Genomic DNA, 24143 nt, shown 5'->3' with positions numbered 1-24143 from the left:
GGGAGAACATGCAAACTCCATGCAGAAAGATCTCGGTTGGTGATTCTAAATTGGCTGTAGGTTTGACAGTGAGTGTGAGTGGCTGTCTGTCTCCGTGATGTCAGCTCCGTCACTGACTACCATCCTGTCCAGGGTGAACTCTGTCTTGACCAGTGTCAGCTGGGACAGACTCCAGGCCTCCAAGAAACTTATGGTAACATTTTAGCTTTTAACTTAAACAGACAAAATAATGGAAAACACCACTGTGCCTCAGTACTGACGCATGAAGAAGCAGTTTAATTTACACTTAAAAGATTGTTATTTGGCTCCAGTGTACAGGTTTGCAAAAACTGAGGACAATTTACAGTATTCACACACTAGATTATAGTTCCAGATTAGCATCTTGGAATATATTGTTCCATATGTATCAATAGGTAGTCTCTGTTTATGTTACATTTTGTGTCTTGAGTACGTTATTGAAAGTTATTTTGGTTTAATTAGCTGACCCCGCTTGTGACATCAATACTCGTAAATGGTTCGAGCACTTGAGGTTTCAGTCCACTAAAGTTCAAGAGCTGCAGTCTAGACTATGACCCTTCCTTTTTCATTCACTAAGTGTCCTGCCTCTGAGCTACATGTGGGATGCCATTTGGACAAAAGTGCACTTCTGTGAAGCCAAATTTAGGCACTGCACCATCTGCAGCTCAGCCTCAGTAAAACAAAGGTTACTTGAGGAGATCCAGGACTCCTGGTACTCTTCCTTCCATTAGAGGGGAGAGATGGTTACAGGATTACAAATACCTGGGAGTTCACTTGGACAGGATACTAGATTGGACCAGGAAGTCTCTCTGCAGGAAGGGGCAGCGTCAGGTCTTTTGTCTGTGGAGGCTCTGGTCCTTTGGCACCATGCTGTGGGTGTTTTATGAGTCTGTGGCGACCACTGCTATTTTTTACACTGTATGCGGTCTGCTGAAGGAAAAGCTTGAGCGTGAGCAACACCAAAGGACTCAATAAACTTATTAAGTCTTGGGATGGAGCTGAACAATCTGCATACAGCTGCAGACAGGAGGATCTTGCCAAAGCTTCTCTCCATCACTGGCAACATCTGTCACCCTCTGCACAGCTAGTCAGAGACTGAGAAGGACTAAAGGCTCCACAGGAGGTCCATCCTTCCTGCCTGTGGTCGTGCACTTATCGAATTCCTCTTTCTGCTGAAATGTAATTTTTTTAAAAATGGGATTTAATTAAAAGTTTTATTTTATTATTTAATTGAAAAACTACCATAGAATTTCTCTTCTGAGAAAGAATCATTCAACTTTCCCTGAACTAGTTATGTGTTATGTTTGGTTCTCTCAGGACAAATAATCAAATCTAAGCTTATAGTTGTGATACTTCAGGAAAATCCCTTTATTCTACATCTGTCATGAAAAAAAGTCGCCATAAATAGACGGTTCACACTAAACAGATTCTGTAAAAATAAATAAATAAATAAATAAAAATTCATCATTTCTCAGTGCAACTAACAAGCCATGAGTGACTCAGCTGCAACCAATAGTCACATGGCAAAAAGTTCAGGGACTATTTGGTTGAATTTGAGGCTGTAGAGAGGAGACACATCGAAATAATGACAAATGAAAGCAGTAAAGTATCTGTCATATGTACAGCCACCATTTCTCCTCTCAGTGTTGATAACACCTGTGGGCATATGTTTTCTCCCAATTTTGGCAAAACAAATAAGCAAAGAAATTCAGCTTGTTTTCTTCATTTTTAGGATTTATGGAATTATAACTGTGCTATATTGCATGGAAAACATCTTTGAATTCTTTCTACTTCTAGTGATGATTCTGCTGTTTCCGTGCCCAGAAACTGCTTGGAGCTCAGAGGGTTAAATATAGCTCAGTTTTTTACCTTTGAAGCACGTCTGGTGTGTGTACGCAAATAAACACTGCAGTGACAACACACCCTCAAGAGATGAAAAAAAAATAGTGTCAAACCTATTCCTGTGAACCAACAAGAAAATAAAGTGGATTGGTTACAGTATAAAAATCCCAATAATGAAGCGTGACATCCAGGGAGGCCTGCGCACGGTGCTGCAATATCACCCCAACATTGTGATGTTGTATGTGGCTAGAAGAAGTTACAGAAGTGTGTGCAGAGTTGCAGAAACAGAAATCAGCTTAATTCTACATTTTCTTAAAAGAGAACTATTCCACCTTTGGTGGCTACATATCACATCCCATTAAATCTACACAAGACACCAGGGCAGAAGGTCAAAGAGGTATGGTAACCAGTGAATCTGGAGCAATAATGTACTATGACCTTCTCTGTATATTTCAGCAAAGTGCTTCAACCTACACTTATACATTATGATGCGCCGAGTCACAGCAGTGATAAAATATTCACTCAGGGTGTCCGGCGCCGGGAGAAAGGTCCCTGTTGATTTAGAACATTGTCAGCTGATGATTTATGTGTATAAATGAATCCTGAAATACATCAGGGAGCTAATAAGGCCTCCTGTTTAGCGAGCAATCATTTATAGCCGGCAGAGGGGCCGGAATCACGGCAGCACAACGCTGGTGGTCAAGGGTTACCGTGGAGACAGAGGAGAGGGTCAGGAGCTGCCCAGGGAGTCGTCTCCATTGCTGTGATTGTTTATGATTGTGTGAAATGAAGGAGAATTTGTAAGGTAACCTGGCACCATGCTGATTTATTGCTCCTGTCTGTAGTTAAAAAATACGGCCGACCAATTTCTGTTTTCTTATTACCTTTCTCATTGTCAGCAAAATTTTCTTTTGGGTAGTTCTTAAAAGGCACGCTGCATCTCTAGATTACCGTGCCACCTAATCACAACTTTTTGATTTTGTGCTACAGCTATTTGAGAAATGTACAATTACTGGGACAGAATCTAATCAATACAAGCATGAATATACGCCTGATGTGCAATAAGAGGCTGCTGGAGGTGAGGGATTCATCGAACTGTACTTACACAGGTATTCAAAAGACAAAATACACCAAGAAAGAGACTGAGAGCAGGCATGTAGTACTCATTTTTCTTGACTAATTGCAAGGCACGTTATTGGTCTGTAGCTGCTTCTGTATAGACTGTAGTGACAATGTTTTTCTGTAATAACAGTGTGGCTTAATGGTGCCATCTCTGTAGCACAGAGAGATAAGCTAAGTAAGGTTTTGAATGCACAATTGCTGTGTTTGGTCAACAACTGTCACCAGCCTTGTCCTTTAAGAGCAAGCTGGAGCCATGACAGACTGCTGAGATGACAAGCTCCAGGGCAGATACATGTGGAAGACCTCCCACCTCTCGAATAGGAAAAACACCCAGACTGCCCTTTTTTTAGTCATTTTGCGACTCCTTGTGGCTGTTTTGCATCTTCTTGTAGTGATTGTGTTTCTGTGTAGTCATTTTGCATCTCCTTGAGGTTGTTTGACTGCCTTTCCAATAAGAAATGTTCAATCAGAGGCCCCCCTGAGGGTCAGGTGGTCCCTGGGCCGATGCCCAGTGGGCATGTTCAATAATCCATCCATGGCAGCGGCGACTGCAACACCTTGTCAAATCAATGATTTAAGCTTTGCGGATGCTTGCCTCTCAAAGTGACAAATACTGGCACTCTCCCCCTGTGAAAAGACTCTGGACACTCTGCTCTGACAACACAATCTCTCACAGATAAAACCCCCTTCGCCGGCCATCATTTCCTCCACGATAACACCCACTGCACCCCACCCCACCAGCTTTATGAGACTTCGTCATAAAGCCTCAGTGTTTCGGGAGAGTGGCAGAGCTCATTCTTTTTTCATGTAGTGCTATCATGACGGCAAGATAGCAATCGGGTTTCCACGCGAACAGCCAGATAAATGCGAGGCTCAGCTCACGCTGCAGACTTGTCCTGGAGAGCGGCGCAACTGAAAGAAACTTGTAGCGATCCAGCCTGAATGGCCCTCTCCATCTGTATAATTGGTTGAAATGAGCAATGAGGGCCACCTGCTGACTGTGTCATTCAGAGCTCTTTTACATGGAAATTGTGCCAAATGCGAGTGAGCGCGGCAGAGAAAGAGGCACACAGAGAATGAACTTGAACACAATCATCCAGCTTTAGCCTTCTCCTCAAAAAATTCCTCAATCAAAATTATGCAGCATCAGAAAGAAGCTAATAGACTGTCTCTTAGCTCTGCTTTAGGTTTATCCAACAATAAAAGCACTTTAGTGAATTTGTCCAAGTTGCAAACAACAGAGATAAAGTTAATATGTAGATACTTCCAAACTTCAAAAGAAAGCTATTATTCCAAAATCAAAGGGTACTGTGTGTAATTAATGTTTTATATTGCCAGTTTAAAGCTGCACTAATCAATATTTTACTAAAATGAGGGGAAAAAATCCACTGTTATCACCCACTTTATGAATCGTTTCAGCATCTCTCTGCTCACTGACTTGATTTTACAACCCATAATTTTACTGTTTTCGGTTGACTCTCTCCAAGTTTGTTTCCAGCTGCTGTTTCCAAGAAATAAACTACAATAAGCCCGCTGCCCAGCACCAAACAGAAGAATGATGAGGTCAGTAACTAGCTGGTGAACATGGTGCAGCATCTAGACGATGTTTTTCTAAAGAGATAGTGGAAACCATAACTGGATTGTGTACTGAACTTATGTGTCAAATAAACACAACCAAATAAATCCTAGTGTTGCTCCCTGAATGTGCAAATATGCAATTGTTTTATTATCGCACATTTATTGTGTAAATTTTGCAGAAAAGAGTCAAGCATTGTGTGGATTGGTCAAAGGTTGAGTAAGTGACTGTAATCCAACTTTATGTCAGCGAATACAGCAGATATCTCCTCAGGGTCTGCTGGCTGTCTGCTCACTGTGTGTCTGCTGTTGGTCCACAGCCCTGGTTCTGTAAATTGGAAAAAAAATAAAAAGCAGCTCAGGCCGTTCCACATAACACTTTTCTCTTCAAATGACAACATTCGTGGCCATGCACAGGCACATTATGATCACAGGACAGCTCCTCTGTTTAAAAGGGGAAATGTCAAGTGAGAAGCTAATGTCAGCGCCACCGCCTCAGTTTCTTCGCTCACAAACACAGACCATCTTGCGGCATTCATTTCTACACTTGTAAGGTAGAAACAGCTCTATTTTTGGTCTGCTCGACCAGCTGTCATGTTTCTGAAGACGCGCTGAAATAAGGAGTGCAGTTGTTTGGCTGCTGAATTGAAATATCAACGATCTCTCTCAGGAATCGCTTACTCTACCTTTACTATAAATGAACTCCGTATTCTATATGCTCTTAATGTACAGACTGTTCACAGTTTCATTAACACCATCTCGCAGCAAACTCTCAGCTGTTACGTTTAAACTTCCTACAGCTGCATTATGCTTATTTATATTCTATTTCACTCTATTTCACTGTGTTGTGTCTCATCATTATTGCAATCACTTGTGTTCCGCTTTACTATTTGGTTGAAGGTTATAAGCTTCATAAATGTGTGTCATAAAGAATAATCAGCTGGAGTTCAGACTTATTAGAGAAAATTCACTCAACATTCAGCGGTAACAGCTTCAAATGGGCCTAAATATCACAACAACGAGCTGAAACGTTGCTATTTAAGCTGTACCTTTATTTACCAAGATAGATTTGTTGAGCATACTTTTATGCAAATCATGGTCAGATACTAATTTAGACAAGAATCCACTGTTTTGTTAGCTGCTGAAGACCTCCACTCTTACAGAATAAAGCATCTGTAGGTTTTCCTGGGAAATGAGGGCAACAGCCATTCGCTTCCTTTTCTATTTTTACCTGCTAATCTGGGGGATTGACTTTACAACCTTCTTCGCTATAGTTTCTGTCTACTGCCATCCCATTAAACCTTAAAATAAACAGTCTAGAGGTCACTGCTTGTTTTAGCTCTCCCCCACTTTCCCCACCGGCATTAATAAAGTTCCATCTTTTCATCTTTTCCAACCCCTTTCATGCCTTTGCTCCTCAAACATTGATGCACACCGCCCACCTATTGGTGACAGCAACCTGCTTCTTTACAGTGCTCCATGCATTTAAGGTAACCCGTGGTATGTTAAAAAAATAAAATAAATAAATCCTCACTGCTGTTCCATAAATCTGTCACACACTCATTCTGTCCGCTGTCCCCCACAGACATCTGTACAGTCTGGCAGTCAATTATATCCCCTCACCTTCAAAAAGCCTCCCTCCATCACTGCATGGGAGGCAGCAGAGACCTATATCTTTATCTGATCTTTATCCTTTCTCAGCAGCAGGAATGGCGAAGCCGTCAGCTCAAAACTCTCTGGATTTCGCTAATGCAGTGCACAATCTCAACATGGTTAGTCGGTGACACTGAAGGCTACACGAAGTCTATCGACATGTATGTGAGAAGCTCGTTTTAATGGAGGTATCCAAGTGGAACATTAAAAAATATTCTTGAAGCACAAAGAGGGCAGATCCATAAAGTATGAAATGACAAAAAGCAAAACACAATCTCTGAGAAATCTGATTTAACACATCACCTATTTCATGTTAAAAAATAAAAAATAAAAAAAGGGGGGGGGGACAAAAGTGGCATTTAGGAAGGTTTTTTTTTTTCTTTGTAGAGATTGATCACCCTCATCGGTTCTCCTTCTGGTGTGCGCTCCTCCGTCAATGAGTTTAAAGGACATTAGTCAACCACTGACCTGTGATCAGGTCACAACTGGGATTCAGCCATCATCAATAGTTCACAGCCATCCATCTGCATGGTTTTACTTTTATGCAAATACCTCCTGACTTCTCATCCTGTTCTTTATTTTTTTTCTCTCCAGCCGCCCAACCCTCACTCTGCCTCCTGGCTATCTGCTCAGATCAACACACGCGTTAAAGGCAGTGGTCCTCCTGATGTGACACTGGGCACAAACATCAAACGGTCCTCTCTATCCGCTCTGTTCATCCTTTTATCCTCCTCTTTTAACCAGACACATGGCATTAGCAGTACATGAAGTGAGTCATTCTCAAGGTCTCTCCAGTATCACAGTTCAGCCTGTGACTCAACTTGACAGAGGAAGATAATGCTCATGATTGCCTCTGGCCATGCCACTCCAGTTAAGAAGAGCCCTCCCCCGCCATTCCCTCGGATCAATCCCTCAACTATCTCTCTCATTTATCCATCTTGTTCCTTTCTTTCCGTCTGCCGGGCTCCATCCCTGAGTACCCGTCTCTTGAGGAGGTCCAGTTTGTCTTCGGCCAGAGCTTCTCTTAGGGCGGCGAAGAAGCCGTGATAGTGGGAGGTGTTGTGGATCATGAGGAGGACTCCAGCCAGAAGCTCATTGGTCACCAGCAGGTGGTGCAGGTACGCCCTCTGGTGGTTCTGACAGCAGTAGCAGCCACACCCCTCCACCAGGGGCCTGAAGTCGTCCTGGTACCTGTACAGAAGTTGAAAAGAAAATTTAAAAATTGATGAAGAGGCAGTGTAAATGGAAATCAAATGTTCGACCAACATATGAAATCAAATATTAATAAGGCACGTCTGCTTAAAAACCCTCTGGGAGCTCACAATAGCTGCTACAAACCTCCTGTCTTTTAGATTGATCTCAAAAGATGTCATCTGTGTTTGATCATCATGATTAAGATCTCCATTCTGCTTTGTGTCCCCCGCTGTGTCCTTCTCTTCGCCCAGCTCCAGCACTGCCAAAATTCATTCATGCATATCATTAATCTCTGCACATTCATACCATGATCTCATCCTTTGGCAGAGAATAAGTCTGTACGCACAACCAGCAGCAAAAAAAACAAACACATACTGTAGTTTGACCCCTGCTGTGTTCTATATTCCTGCCGCCATTTTAATATAATTACTTACCAGCTATGTTCTGAATATCAACGTCTGTCTTCCACAGATGGGAGTTCACTGTAAGGTGACTTCCCTTAATTTAATATGATTGGAGAATATAAGTTGAGCTGAGGAAGTGCTGTCTTTAATAAAACGGTTGTTCACAGGGGGACAGGCTATCTGGCTAGCTGCAGACACAAGGGATGTGAGGAAAATGAACAAAAAAGGGAGGGAGGAAGAGAAAAAAGGAAGAGAGCATCCATTGCAAAGCATATGATCACAAACAAAGATTAAAAGGCAACAGAGAAGCAAAATGGGTTTAGTGGGAACTGAAAGAGGTGAAGCAGAGAGCAACAAAGTGTATAAACAAAACGGAAAAAAGAAATTATCACGGGGTCTGTATGGAGCTTAACGGGGGTGGGTGATAAACCGAAGAACAAAACGGGAAAAATGAGGCTTGACCAAAGCTAATAAAATGTAAAGGAGGCAGAAGAAACTTGTGCACAAGACAGATTTTGCACTACAAAAGCACAACAGAAACCGAAGCTGAGAAGAAAGAGATTGAAGATGGAAGGCTGCTTATTCAAACTGTGACACAGACAGATGGAAACCTTCATTCTATGCCTTTTGGACAAGTACTAACCGCTATTATAGACCTCATAGAGCTTTTAGAAAACCAAAAGAAGAAAGCCCTGCCAACAAAATCCAGCCTGACAAACGATGCTCGCTGGCCAATCAACCATCCTCTATGTCACGATTGAAATAAATTGATTCACACTGGATATCTGTGTTTGTTATTTTAAATAGTAAATGTTCAGTAATGGTTAAGGGGTGTTACTAATAAGATAAATATTATTGTTGGCTTTTAAGTTGATGTAATTTTGCAAAAGGGGCTCCAGGGAGTTTATTTGAATTAATGAGCTTGCTTAATTAATTTAAAAAAAAAAAAAAAAACATGGTGAAAATCAAGTGTTTTGCTTTGTTAACATGCCCATATGGTGTTTTTTTATATGCTGGAAGTCATATGATGAACAAAATAAGTAGTCTGGCCATGGCTGAGCATTTCCAACTTCAAAGTTAAGGGCACTAATGAGTCTCAAAAACATGGATTCAGACTTCTGAGGTTTTATACTGAACAAACCTAATTTCATGGAATTGCAAGATGCAGCTTTCCGTGTCATTTTTCTTCATAATTTATAGTATACAAGCAGAGTTGTACGTGAGTTGGTGTGCTCAAGCTGCAGCGAGTTACATCTATGCCATTTTAAAAAACAAAGGCATTTTTTACATGCAAAAAATAAATAAATAAGAAACTTTGATATGTTTGAAACATTTTTATGGGTTAAATTCACATCCGGAGGCAAATTTAAATTTTTAAATCTATCAAAAATGTGATTTAGGGTCGTTCATCCAGCTCTATGTCTATGTCAGATATGTAGTTGCTTTGTTTTAGTGAAGAGAGAGGAAAAAAAAACATTGGTTGATAAATGAAAAAAGTTTTAAGAAGTGGAAGAAAGTGCAACAGAGGAATTCTCCAAGGGGGTAAGAATGAGGGAAGGGACGGGGAAAGGAGTGAATTAGCATATGATCTGACATGTCAAAAAGGACCATAACTGGGAAGTGGGGGCGTTGACACGCACATCCCGCGGAGCTTTGTAATTGGCCGTAAGGGGAATTAGAATTTCTCTTTGAGTTGGACACCATCACTGCTCTCACCTCCACTGAACTCCATTACGCTCCCTGTGCAGAATCGATTAGTGCTGTCTGACACTGGATGCTGCCAGATACCAAACTTCACTCTGTCAGACGAGTTTGGTGCAACTTTTTAATTAGCACAAAGCAAGCAGTTTCTGTACTAATCTATGGTGTTGTCATTGCTAAATGTATGGTCAAATGTTTCCTTATGTGTTTTTTAATGACAAATTTCCGCTCAGGGACAATACACTTTACTTTACTTTTAGGCAAAAATTCCTCAAATAGGCGGCACAGCTTCCCACAGCTCTTCTCATAACTCTTCTTTAACTCTTCACTTGGGACCACAATCAAGATCAGGAACTCAGACTTAATTGTTACCGTGCTGCAGCTGCTAAGAGACACACCATTGATTTTATTTCACCACCTGTATTTCTCTCCAACCAATTATTTAACTGATCTGGGACTCCAAAGTGCACACCAGCTACTTTACACACACACACACACAACATACATAATTTCACCATCCATTATAAGCACGTCTGATGTTAATGCAAAATAAATGCCTCATCTGCAGGGTGACATGATCACCACATCCACACGCAGACACACACTTGTTTCCCATTCATTAAGTGAACAGGCTCGAGCAGCTGTCAGACGTGCCCTTGTTGCTCGCCAAATTGAAACTAGATGAAGGGTTGTTCATTTGGTGACAGCACTCTGCACTGAACCATTAAAGTCTGATTAAACATGTTGTAACTCTCAGGGCAGCAGTGGGAGACGAATGCCCCCTCTACATTTGTGTAAGAACCAGGAGCATAAACTCTGCATGCCTTTTAAATTCAACATCGCAGGTTCCTCATAGAAATTAACAAATCCTGCTGTGCTAATTATTGGTTCGATTTTATCAGTTAACTGCATTAAAACCATCAAAGTGGCCCTTTCCCTTCTTTCTAAAACACTGACATTATTACTTCTCTGTGCATGACATCCCACCATATTTATACCCTTCAGTCTTTTCTCATTGTGCTGTCCATACGGCTTTCATGCACAGAAATCACATTTCATTCAGGGGTCTTTGTAATCTAGACCCCCTACCCAAACTTCTAAATTACACAGTGACATGTCAGTTTGCTTTAGGCACAAACTGCAAGCTCTTACAGTGGAATGCTTTCCATCTTTTTGGGGGGTAATTTCTTTTATCGCACGTGCATTTAAAAATGTCATTTTGTGGCTTTGGGCAAGGTAGTTTTTACCTGAAAGGTCATTTGCTTTTACAAGAGCAGGATTGTAAAAATAAATGCTGCCAAATTCTAAAATGTCTCATTGTGCCCCCCCCTTTGTCCCCTTTTATATTTGAAATTAATCCTCGGGTGTCCTTTGGTTTAAATGCTGCATGTCTGAACATGGAATGACAGGTACAGGTTACGGCTTAATAAGTACAAGAAATCTGTTTTCTCAGGAAAAACGTGGGTGCTGCAGAGTATGAAATAATGCATTTGTAATAGAGGCTGATGTAAATCAGATGGGAATGCTAAAGCAGCGGAAAGTTACCAAGCCTGATCTATACCTGCTGATACGCTACATGCAACATTAAAATCATGCTGGTGTACAAGTGGAAAGCAAAGACTTTAATGATTAACGCTGGAATAAACTGTTTTATTAATGGAGTTTGAATGAATAGATCAATGTGAACTGCAACTGCTAAGGAAGCTAAACTTTCTATTAAACTTTTGTACCTTCAGCTGATAATTGTAAGGTCCCAAAAAAATCCTAACTATTTTTGAGCACAGCTCTTCACCATCACCTGCAGGGGGCGCTCTACCTGCGCGCTCCGGGTCCGGGGAGATGTCAAAGCTGAAGCAAAGGGCACAGCCGCGCTCCGTCACCTGGAAAGGGAAAAAACTCTCGAACAGGTCCACCCCGGCTTCAATGCATGCCAGCACCTCATCAGGTCGCCCGACACCCTGCAGCAGCCTGAGAGACGCACACAAACAAACACAGTCAATAAATATACACACTGGAACAGCAGGACTCGCTAGAGAAAGCATTGAAAAAATCGTAAACATGAATGTGACATGCCTACAACCCATTACTACCAGACGAGAGGCACACACAAACACCAGCAGCAGTCTTCTCTCAATCAACAACGAGCACCCACGAGTGATGGTGCGTACACTTTTCGCGGGCTTTCAGCTGACAGGCTCCTCTGACTCTCTGCCTGCAGGCGTCAAGGTCAAGCCCAATTTAGCATTCGATAATGACTCCTCTCCACTTTCCAGTGGGAAGATGCCTCCCCAAACAGCCAGGGCAACCAGCGGGGATGGTACCCCACGGTATTCGAGATGAGCCTGTTCAAAAGCAAACTTAGTAAAGCTCTCAGGGAGCTCTGGGTTACAGACTGCTGCGCCTCACAGCTCCGCTCTCTCAACCTCGCAGCCGCAAGCAGAGCTCCTCCATTATCTCCAGAAGAGGAGTGTCCAGAGAGAAGTCTTTCAAAAGTCGATTTAGTTTGGAGAACCAACAACTTCTGGAGGAAGTTTGTCCTTCGTCTTATAACAAAAAGAGAGAGACTGTTCCCGGCCAGTGCGCTGCAGAGTAATGAAGGCAGTTTTTAAGATCTTCAAAGGAACTAATTTATATCATACAACCCCTTCCACTGGACTACAAGCTGCTAAATAAGCTTAATGTCAAAGTTTCTGTTTTATCATAATGTGGTAATCTGCTTGCAGCATTCTGTGTGGGACTCCAACTGATGTTCATTTTCAATCAGTGTCCAAAAGTTACAAAAAAAAATCCCTTCCTCAAGCTCACAAAGTCCAAGGTGACCAACCAACAGTACAAAACCCACATTGTGATGATGTAAAGCAAATAAACAAAAAGAAAAACAGCAAATCCTCACATTTCAGAAACTACAACCAGAGGATGATGACCTGCCTATTAAAATATCTACTAAACTATCAACAAATTACACCTGAAAACACCCAACAGGCTGTGGGTATAGCATACAAATGATCTGAAATTATTACTGCTTGTTTACTAAACCTTAGAAGATGTGCCTTCCAAATATATTTTCCACCTGCTCACTGGTTACAGCCCACTCAGGTCCCCAGATCATCTTCATGTTTCTCCTGAATGTACCAGGAATTAAGGTGAAATCAGGCGAAGGGGCATTTTGTCTCTACGGCATTATTCTCTGAACAAACTGCCTGATGACCTGAGATCTCCTGCACCTGTATCTTCTTTTAAAAGCAGTCTTAAAACATTTCTTTCCTCTCAGGCCTGGTAGTTAGTGTGTGCATGTGCCTGTAATTCACGTGTGAATGCTGCAATAGAGATAAACTGGGTTTTTTCTGCATGTGTGTGCATGTTGTATGGGTGTATTTATATGAAAGTACAGGTTTTCTGTCTTATCTGTAAAATGTTTTTCTAGGTTTTAATGTAAAGCACATTGAGTTTAGGGCTGCGTCAGTGATGAGCACCGTTGCCTCGCAGCAAGAAGGTCACCGGTTCGCGTACCGGTGAGGACACCCGGGATCTTTCTGTGTGGAGTTTTGCATGATCTCCGTGCAGCGTGGGTTCTCTCCGGGTCCAAGGACATTTCACTACGCATTGTACTGTGTACAATTGTGTATGTGACAAATAAAGTTTATCATATCTTATCTTATCCTATCTTAACTGTCCTCCAGCTTCCTCCCACACAATCCAAAAACATGTTGAGGTTAATTGGTGATTCTAAATTGTCTGTAGGTGTGAATGTGAGTGTGCTTGGTTGTCTGTCTCTAAGTGTAGCCCTGTGATAGACTGGTGACCTGTCCAGGGTGTCCCCTGCCTTCACCCTAAGTCAGCTGGGATAGGCTCCAGCCCCCCATGACCCCAGTGAGGATTCAGTGGTGTATAGATGATGGATGGATGGATGGATGGACATCGAGTTTACCTGTGTATGAAATGTGCTACAACGGCTGCACAATGAATCAAATAACAATCACGATTTTGGCTTTCCACACTTAAATTAACACGATCAACCGCAATATTTCACTCATGCATACAACCACCAATGCAGATGAAATTTCTTGACTTGAGAAGATCTGTATTTTCACTCTTTTCAAAGTAGTTTTTGGTCACACAGCTGTCTGAATTATGTGCGCTGCAGTAACTGAGCGGAGACTAGAGGCTTCTCTGTGCACGCCTGCCTGGGTAGCGCCTACTGTAGCCTGCATGTGAGACATTCAGGTAATACTGGTAAATTGTCATGTCTATTGGAGTTGTAGGTCCCATTTTATTTATATATAGCCTATTTGAGATATACTGAATTCTGGTGTAGATAAAGCTTATTCTAAAACTTATTTTGATGTAAAGATTTATAGTAAAACATGGAAGCAAAAGCATTGATTTGTGCACCCGTTAGTGCGACACAAATAAAACTGACTTGACGAGTTTCTGTTTCTTGCAAAATTGACGAATGGTTTCAGCTTCGATTCAATCAAAAATATAAAATGAAGGAAACCAACTAACTACATGGTTGTCAGACGATTTAAAATCGGTAATGTTTATCTTTATATAGTGTGAGCTCGGTGCTAGAGACTGTATCGTCTGCTCTCACTGCTATCAGTGAGGGAGAAACCCATTTCTCCATAACAAAATAATATTCTGTCTCCTTCGTTTTTCAATTTAAACTGCAATTTAGATTTTGGATTTCAAATGTGAAAAAAATGCAAGTAAATTAAAAAGAAATCAGGCATTGCAAAGAATTGGAGAAATGCAATGAAAAGAGGTAAAATGGATACAAACTAACTGACACTTGTGTTTTCAGGTCGAGCTGAGATAATGACTGCTGACAGACTGCGGATGTGGTCGGGGAGCACGAAGACCCAGCAGGGTTTTCACTTATAATCAATCAAGCAGGAGAATTAATTGATTGAGTAGAATCCACCAACTGCGCCTGCTCAGCCTCTGAATCACACTGTTTTGCACACAAACGGCGACGAAAACAAAGCAGATAGAAATCAAATAAATTAATAGTTTATTTATCTATCAGCTGAAAAGACTTAATGAATGACACTGTGGTAACATCGAGCATCTCCTTGTTAGAGTTTGACAAATAGTGCAGGTAGTTGTTCGCTTTCTTCCATTTTACATCATCAATTAAATCAGAATTGTAACAATCGGTAAATTCATCGATTAGATGAGCAACGGAAAATGATTTGGAAACAAATTTTTAAATCATTTGAGCCACGTTTCAAACAAAAATGTCACTGGTATTAGTATGGCGTTTTACTGCCTTTTTCTGTTTTATATCATTGTAAGTTTAATATATTTAAGAAAACAAGACATTTTAATAGATCCCTTTGGATTTTCTGATGTTTTATAAACCAAACAATTAACTGAGAAAATTATCGACAGATCAATAGTGAAAATAATTGTTGCTGGCAGCCTGAAGTAAACATCTCTTCAAAATGGTGTGGAGCGTCGTATCAGTCAAAATCAAAAGCTTAATTGGGGCTGAAAACAATGATTAGTTGTAGCCCTGCAGCAAAATACAGAGCATCAACAGGCAGATCTTAAGCTGGTCGATAAACAAACAGCTCGCCTTTATGTTACGCAGCTTTTAGTAATGTCACCAAAGGAAAACAGCAGCTTAGACAGTACTGTTCCTTTGTTTAGCCGTCACTACTGCTCTTTCTGTTTGTTCTAGATGACTAACTGTCTTCGGTGACTGCTTTTCAATTAAATTCTAAAAAAGAAGGCATGATTACTCTGAGGGGGAAAAAAAAACACTTAGAACTGTAATCACTTCACATTTTACACCATCATAAGCAGGCAAACCTGGGTTTGTCCTCAGGTAGCTCCTTGTTCACAGCAGCGATGAGCTGAGTCCTCAGGCTCTGATCCATGGAGCCCGTCTGGAGACCGTCCAGGCAGAATCCTGCCACGGGCCTCTTGGCTGTCTCTCTGGCTGAGCGTACCCTCTCTTCCAAGATGTCTCCTCCCTCCACCACCCCGAACACCTCTACTCCGTCCAACTCCTGGCAACGACAGACAGTTTCATGATTAACAACTGACAAAAAAACTCCTGAAACATCAAAGGAGGAGCAAGTGGACGGAAAAGGAGTGAAGGGAAGCTGAAACACAGAAGTTGAAAAATAAAAGCCACAAATTCATAACCGCACCCGGTGCGTGATGAGATGTGTGGCGGCAAAGCGGATTTTTAATCAAGTGTATAAGTAAATATATAAATAAAGGGTCTTATTCTCGAAACAGCCCATCTGGAATCTGATGACTCGACATGAAGTTGACGGCACATCACGAGGATGAAAGACACAGCGGGGGGCTGGGGAACGTCGTAGCAATCAAGCAGCTCACTGTGTACGACGCTGATGGAGAATTACTTTCAGCACGCTGTCAGTTCTCCGTGCTCGACGTGATTCCACACATTACATTTATTTCCGCAAGAAGCACTTGGTTTGCATTCAGGAAATAAAACAGCAAATAACTACAGCGTTTAACAAAGAAACAGGTGAAAAACAGAAACAATCACATAAAAAAAATGGTGAAAAGACACACAAAAGTGGAAGTAACAAATGCAAACAAAGAAAATACAAAGTCCTGGCAATAAATGAAGCTGTTGATATCCTCGGGCTAAAGCGGTGCGGTTAAATAACATTATCTCCTCTGAAGCGTAACTGAATAAAGGTGTCGTTTAACCACTCATGGCACCTCTGCTGTTCCCCTCATTTGAATCTTTTTCAATCTGTTCTCTCTATCATGAAATGAGGTAGCGTTTGACTGCATTTAAAAGAAAGGAAACCAGACTATTTCATTAGCCATGCTTGATGCCGCTCCCTTACACCCCTGCTGATAAAGTATGGACCCACTGATAATGTATTCGTCCCATCTCACTATGTTTCCAGCCGCGCCGCAGCTACACTGTGGACCCTGTGACCGCAAAAACTACCAAACATCCATCTTTGTCTCGTGTGCTAGTGCTGTGCATGACAGATTCACAAAGGTAGAGTTTAGAGGCGGTAAGAGAAAAGCAGCGCGTGCCTAATGTGTTTGTACCTGTGATTTCTGGTGCACCAGCAGACACTCATCCAAGTGAGCGAGAGTTCGATCCACTGACTTTCGAACCCTTTTCCGAGACGTGCTGTTCTGCCAGGTCTCTCCGTCCGCCATGCTCTGGTACCAGTCGGGCTGCACGCTCTTCTGGAGAGCCATGAACTTGGCCACTGTGAGCTCCATCCGCCCACCGCTGCCCCACACCGACACTGTCTGATGACAACAGGAAGACATTTTTCATCTGAGGAGACATTTGTCCGTTAACCTTTTGACACTGGCAAAAAAGGGAGTTTGTGCTCAGAATGAACATTTCTTTCAAAGTTTTCACACAGAAAAAGCTACAAGAAAACTCTCGAACTACGTAAGACTTGAATGGCAATTGTCATGTGAATGAACTGTATGAAGAAATGTACCTTAATCTGATGAGATGATCAATGTGGGTCATTCCACCTCAATTTACCAAAATGAAAAAAAAAGTTCACGCAGGACCGTTTCTTTTTTTGTCATATTTTCTGTGCATGCATATGTTATAAAGTAAAATGTGTCGAATCTGGGGTCATAGGCAACATTAGTTTTTGAGTCAAAAGTTGATCTATATAAAGAAATCAAAAACATACACGTGATTGCTTATGGTACCATTTTTCATAAAAGTATTTGAAGGACTATGAGTTGGGAAACCATACTTTTTTTCAGCCCAGTAACAATATTATATGACTTTTGATTTTTTCCTCATAAAGTATTCCTCATACTCTACATTTTAAAGCTTCTATTGGTGCCAATCACAGGGGAAAAGCCTCTCATAGTGAAAAAGAAAGATTTTATGTTTGGTGGAATATCAAACAAATGACCACGTTTGCACCATCATATATTTGGTTTGTATTATTTTATCAAAGCATGGTTTTACCATTGAAGACTATGTGTACATATCAATAAGCCTGCAAAATTTCACGACTCAAGCTACATTATTTCTCAAGTTACGCCACTTCAAACATTGCTCCACAGATTGGCACGAAGAAAACGGCGCAAAACTCAACATGACTCCCTCTTCTTTAAAAACTCCAAAACCAGTGTTACCCATGACTCCAGATTTTACACCTCATCAGCTCATCAATATTGCAAAAAAGAAAAAGAAAAATCTGTCAAATTGGAGATGATCCGGTGTGGGGGCATTCGGCGAATTGAGGCAGAATGACCCACATATAAAACAGAAGTAAAATATATGCACCTATAGCTTGATACCTATTGCACAAGTCATTAAAGGATCCTGTCTCTGTACAAGTGAACCACTCATTTGGATAGAATATGATAAAAGTGAAATATCTCCACTTAAGTTTCAACTTTTCACCTTTGTGCTGTGGTCAGAAACCTTTGGTACCCATAACCTACACTCAACAGTGATGTCCTGGAGTGCAAATGTTCTTCACAGCAGCACAATGAGAAATGCAACCACTGGTGGTCAGGAAAAACTAAATTTTCAGGGGATGCTTTGCTAGAATGCAACCACTTGTTGTCTGGCGGGTTGGTTCGCCCTTAATATACAACAGAAAATAGGCTAAATGCACCATAGCCTTCTTTTTGTGAACCCAATTAACAGATCTGTCAGTTGGTATTTCCTGTTTATTTTCACGTTATTTCTGCTTGTTCAGGAAAACATGCCTGTGTGACACCTCTCAAATAAAGATTGTGGTTGGTTCCAAAGCTTTGGGTTTGTTCTGTAGATCTGGTTTCTTCCTGATCCTCAAAACCAATGTGACAAAGAGGAGGTTAACGTGACACATCAGGGGTGAATATGTTGTTGCGCTTCACAAGACACATGGATGTGTTACAGGCGCTGAGGTTACTTTTCACAGTGAACGAAGCTTTTCTTCACATTTCTGCACATTTCGGTCCAGAATGAAAGCTGCGGCATTCAAAAGCCTCAGTTTGTGTGTTTTTAGTCAGCAGAGGTGAACAGAGCTCTGCAACCTCACAAATCAACTTTCGTGTATTGAGCTTCTTTCACTATTGTAGGCCATGTATCACACTTCTTTAAACATGCAGTACATCTTCTTGATGTTTCTTCTTGGGGTCATTGGTGTATCGGCTCTTTTTCACCATCACCCAGCTAGAGGTGATCGAGCCCCGGCTTGTGTCCAGATAACATTACGCCACCCACGGGTCAAACTACAGCTATTAATGTGACTCAGGCAGCTCTCATGCTAGATTAATGCCTAAAACATAAAAAAATACCATTCCGGTGTCACTAAATGTAATTAAGGATTTATTTTCCAGAAACACTAATAGACCTACTGATGTGCTGTTTGCTGCCTGCAGCTGTCAGATTCTTTGTCTTGAATAAACACCTGCAGCAGAAACAATTATCTCCCCCCAATGTCTGACTGAAGGTCAGTGCTACTTGGTGCTGCTTTACCCGCTATGCAGAAGCCCCGTTCTCACCTTGTTGGTTGTGTAACCTGTCGGGCAGAGCATCGCAGGGTCGTGAAGCGAGCAGTACAACACAGTGTCGTGAAGACCTGAAAAGCAGAAAACACTGCGTCACTCACAGAGAACAAAGCCTGGCAAAGAGTTTAGAGTCAGCGAGGGCCGAGCACGAAGCAAGGTGCCCGAGCGAGGAGCTTTGTGACAGCATGAGTCTGGAGAGAGAGCTGAGGTGTTGCCTTATCAGCAAACCCAGCTGCAGCACAGGATCAAAAGGTGAGAAAACAAAGACCTAATGGCAGCAAATTCTGTCATTAATTGTAATAATTCAATCACTGCTCTTCCCTCCTGGGGCTTTGGAGACAGCTCTGTAGTAATCCCCTGACAGTTTGCAACAAGTGACACTACTGTGATTACATTTCTAATTTCAAATCTGGTCGCCCGAGGCAGAGTAAAGTTTAGTGCCACTGTTGTACAACAAAGCAAATGATATCTCTCTTCTAGGGAATTTGTTTAAACATTACAGAGAGCAAAGCTACTTTTAAGTCAAGCTCACAGAGTTAATCAGCTTTTCAATATTGAACTCTACATTCAGCCTTTCAGGTTAGCTCAGGTTCCTCTGGTGTGGTTGTTATTCAAAGAAGACTCCTGCAAAGGATTAAATGACAACCACATTGGGGCAGAACAGCAACAAGGTTAATTCCGTTAGTTCAACAAACAGCCCCTTTCCTCCTCTACAGCCTCCGACTTGGAAATGAGTGATTCAGGTGAGATTTTACTCGTTGTTCTGCCAATGAGAGAGGCCAAGGGTTGACTTGGGCCAGAGCCCGCCGGAGCTGAACTCCGCACCTCCTTAAATTCATATCACACCGCACTGGAGCTCAGGCTCATCTCCTTCGGTATCATGGCATGACAAACTAACTTGAAATCAGCTTTCAGACACAGCGTCGCACTGAGCAAACGAATGGAGAAAGTTGCCTTTGTTTCTTTGACCGTGTAGCATGACACAGCTGCAGGATAGATAAAAATGGAGAGAAGGGCTGTGCACAGTTTACCGGCGACTTCATTGTTCTTTCATTGTCATCGTAAGTAGGCTTACTAATTTGAACACTTTTGCAGGAGAACAGTTGAGCTGCTAAATCGCTAAATCGAGCTCAGGACCAATCCAGCACCATCACAGTTGTTGATACATATATATTTTCAGCAAATATTACTTCCTCTGCACAAGTTTTTCATGCATATAGAGTGGATTATTATGGAGAGTTTTCAGTTTTGCTGCTTATATGCAATAACATTTGCAGTAGTGGCAGTACTTGCACACATGAACTGATCTTATCACTTAAATACATACAAGATAAGGCAACATGGAGTCAGCCTATGGAAACAATTTATTATACTCAGCCCATAAGTTACTGTAGATTGGTTAGCTGAGTCAATTCGAAGATACGTCTGTTTTTATGTACAGCAGGAAAGTCAGTGTTTCCTGAATTATAATTTTAATGAAAATGATCATGATAATAAAAAACGGTTATTTGGATGTAGGTCTATATAAGTGAGGTGTCATATTATTATACAAAGCAAGTAAAACAAAAGTGAACATGCTCTGGCTTCTCCCTTGTGGAATAGTCTGTTTAGACAGTTAGATTTAATTTGAGATATCTAAATGAAATGCCACCAATACAATGAAAGGTAATAGAATTTAGTTTGTGGTACAAAAATAAAGACTAACATTCAGAAATTTCAGCTCCGAGACAATTTTCCAGAAGCAGAGCTGTTATTGTTTGCATCAACAGAACACAATGCGCACAGTTCCATGCAGAACTACTTTCTACTGAAGAAATCATCCCTGTTTCTGCTGTTCAGTGTGTGAGCCCCAGCCTCACTGGATAAGGGCTCCCCCTCCTCACAAATCCCAATTTATCCCCTGACAGAGGCAGATATGTGTTAAATGACGACCAATAATACAGTTAAGGATGCGGACACAGCGTGAACGTAGCAGAAAGCAGGGTCCATTTAAGTGGAAGGACAAAGTCTCCTGTGTGAAACATATTTACAGTCACATGCACACGTTTAATCCAATACTTATTTCTTTCTCTTAACCCCTTCCATCCTGGGGGACCCTGTATCTGTTATTAAAAAAACAAAACAAAACCCAAACAGGATTCATTTTTTAAAAGGCTGCCAACCGTGACATAAAGACAAACCAGTGCCACTATGACTACAATAAGTGTGGCTTTCATTTCAAATCTGGTAGAGTTGCAGATGAGAATTTTTAGAAAATGTTCAAAAACATCAGCGTCACTGGCTCATTGTTACAATGTTGTTACAAGGCTTTAATTTACAGCTGGAATAAACGGATACATTTTTAGTTTTTCAAATCTCCCTCTGGCTTGATGACGTGGACAAGAAGATTTATTTATAACATCATTCATACACGGCAGCTCCATGGGAGAGCTAATGCTATATTGGACTGTCAGCACCATCCTCCCTCAGGTCTCTTTCATTCCATGTGTTATTGATATAGGAAATCGCATTCAGCACTGTGCCTGAATCCACATCTGTACATTTGCACTCTTGCACATATCTGCTGGGTATGACTTTCCATTTCCAACATTGGTTTAGTGATTTATTGTTGCCGCAACTTTGTATTCGGTTGTTATGTCAACTCTTGCTGCAGAATAAATTCCCCATAGTGAAATACTCTCAAACTCTAAACTCAGCTTTACAACCTCATGCCCATGGTGTGGAAGCATTTTTATATTGTTTCAGGCAAGAACTGACAACGACTTACAAATCATTTATTCTCATATTTGGTCCAGTGTGTTGACCAATATCAAGTATCAGATCCACACATTACCATCAGCCATCTATATAATTTGCATTAAACTGCCTTTAGCTGCACATAGTCAAGTCATACAATGAAACAAACTGTTTAAAACAGCTGTATATATCTAAAGATTAAATATAGCTGGACCACATAAATATATATAAAACACATGACTCTCAAAAGTTAGTTGAAAACCTGATGATAGATTATCTTCAATCAATCCTGAACATATATGAATACATTTGAATAGCAGTGTGTGTCAGCGTAATTAATGTCAAATCAATGCTCTTAGTCCTGATTGAAAGTCCCAACTTCTTTTCCCTATTTTTCTTGTTTTCACCTGTTTACTCTTGAGCAGAGGCACCTCCATTGACCGATCACAACTGTGGGCACGCCCAGAACTGACAGGTTAAGTTCATTCACAGAAACTGTGCTGTACAAGTTTTAGTGAATACCACCATGATGTCTACATGCTAGTAAAAGCAGCATTAGATGATCATAACAGCTCTGCACAGCGGCATACAGTCAGCCATGTGCCAGTCCATAAATACAACAAAGAGTGCAAAAGATACAGTTTGTGCCTTTAGTTGATGGAGGTGCGGACGGACGCACACACACACACACACACACACACACAGGCCTCAAAGTGTTAACAGAAGCGTAAATTCAGTGCGTAGGAGTCTTTCTTTTGGCTTCATTAAATACCTGCAGCAGGATCCATATGATTCCATTTAAGCATGCAACACAACACAGTGGTAACTTCATTCATTAATGATATTTGTATGTACTGTGTACATAATTAGTTAACCAGCAACAGTTAAATCATTTGTTAAACAGTTGAATCCTGTGTTCCATCACAGTTAAACATTATTTCTGATTTGTTAAATAGAGTCAAAGTATTCTTCTTTCATTTCAAGTTTTTTTGTATCAGGGAGATTTTTCTGTTTCAAAGCTGGATATTTGCAGCAGTGACATCATCTTGTGTTTGGATACATTACAGAACGTGACCACTTAAGTAACTACCAAAATACAGGAACTGGTAGATGAATAACACACAAAGCATATTTTATTAAACCAGAATTGTCTTTGGATGGATAAATAATCATCACACATATCGAATTTTCAGTATTGAAGTACTAGATAAACTGAACGTTTTGCCTTTAGGTGACATGTCCCCTTAAAAACATTGCAGTATTTTCTCCCCTGGACTATTTTGAGCGATGTTCATCCTAATTACCAAAATGGTAAATGTACCTGCATTGGTCACATCAGTTAATTAGTAACTTTCAATGTAAAACAAGAAAGCAAATGACATCAGAAAGTGGTTTCTTAACTCTCATATTGACAAAGTTTTCAATCAGTCTCTATATGACAACAGCATAATACATTCCTGAAATGCAGTTCTGTCTTTTGGTTTTGGTTTGATTATCAGTATCATAAATGGCACTAAAAGAAAAGACAGCAAAATGTAGATGTGTACCTGCAAACTTCCTGAATCCATCCTTAAACTCCTCCAACACTTCCTGGTGCTCTGCTCTAGAGGGAGAGATGATGGAGATTGAGTTAGATTTGATATAAAGTTGAGTGTGTGTGGGACTGTTCGTGATGGGCACAGCTTACATATTGGACAGAGTGACCTGAGTGACAGAGGGCAGGTTGCTCATCGTGTGCAGCGTGTCCTGGGTGAGGTGGGGGACCGTCCCAAAGTGTGTGTAGAGCAGACACCCCGGTACCTCCAGAGAGCGCTGCCCGGTCCTGCCGAGTCCCTTCAGGACACCCAGCCGACTTGTGCATTGAACTACACGGGACAGCTCCAGCTGCATCCTGCTGCCGGCCATTCGAATAGCTCCAGTCGAAGTGCTCTAAACAGAATCAACGCACTACACTACAACACCTAACTCACTAAAAGTTTGAATGACAGTTAGCTAAAGTTAGCTACAAGCGCAGATTGTAACCAAAAAGCATGGGAATTAGCCACGTAGCTAGTTAGCCTAGCCACTCACGTGTTACAGCTTCAGTCCGCTTTTCGCCAATTTTATATATTTCTTGCTCTTTAGTGATACGTTTTAAGAAAACCTACACGTTCGCCGTTGTGCTTGCTTAAATTATGTGTGTTGTAATAATTATTTCAGCTTACCCGCAAAACTGCTAAACGGGAACTACAAGTCGTGGAAATATGTCGTCATCAAGTGCGACGGCAGCGATTAAAAAATGACTACAAACTGAGCCTACTTTTTTTGTATTCCTGTGTTATGGTTTATAAAATTCTTCATTATATGTAATTTTTAGATTTCTTAAGTCGTATTTTTACATTGCATTCGATTTAAAAGATTATTTTA

General features: G+C 41.1%; 1 protein-coding gene across 2 annotated transcripts; it reads right to left on the bottom strand.

The window, feature by feature from the left end:
• Positions 1–6366: 6366 nt before the first annotated feature.
• qtrt2 (queuine tRNA-ribosyltransferase accessory subunit 2) lies at positions 6367–23964 on the bottom strand. Of its 2 annotated transcripts, none has more exons than XM_008303647.1 (8): positions 23425–23964; positions 23285–23340; positions 18996–19072; positions 16563–16772; positions 15327–15526; positions 11308–11477; positions 7549–7663; positions 6367–7401 (listed from the first exon to the last, which is right to left on the bottom strand). In XM_008303647.1, exons 1-8 carry the CDS (start codon positions 23640–23642, stop codon positions 7140–7142), a joined length of 1308 nt encoding a protein of 435 aa, XP_008301869.1. In that variant the 5' UTR covers positions 23643–23964; the 3' UTR covers positions 6367–7139. The 2 variants fall into 2 exon arrangements, with proteins under 2 accessions (XP_008301869.1, XP_008301870.1); XM_008303648.1 differs by having other exon boundaries at positions 11326–11477.
• Positions 23965–24143: the final 179 nt, after the last annotated feature.

The sequence above is a fragment of the Stegastes partitus genome, unplaced genomic scaffold (assembly GCF_000690725.1).
Source record: "Stegastes partitus isolate 25-593 unplaced genomic scaffold, Stegastes_partitus-1.0.2 Scaffold2046, whole genome shotgun sequence".
NCBI classification, from domain to species: domain Eukaryota; kingdom Metazoa; phylum Chordata; class Actinopteri; family Pomacentridae; genus Stegastes; species Stegastes partitus.
Note: the sequence above shows the minus strand (reverse complement) of the source record. Positions and strands in the feature narration are given on the sequence as shown.

What these genes read in the sequence shown, in the direction of transcription:
- qtrt2 (XM_008303647.1), bottom strand. Translation starts at nt 23,642, where the DNA reads ATGGCCGGCAGCAGGATGCAGCTGGAGCTGTCCCGTGTAGTTCAATGC. An exon ending in CAGGTCACTCTGTCCAATAT is followed by an intron (nt 23,341 to 23,424) that starts GTAAGCTGTGCC and finishes CTCTCCCTCTAG; the next exon opens with AGCAGAGCACCAGGAAGTGT. An exon ending in CTACCTGAGGACAAACCCAG is followed by an intron (nt 11,478 to 15,326) that starts GTTTGCCTGCTT and finishes TGCGTCTCTCAG; the next exon opens with GCTGCTGCAGGGTGTCGGGC.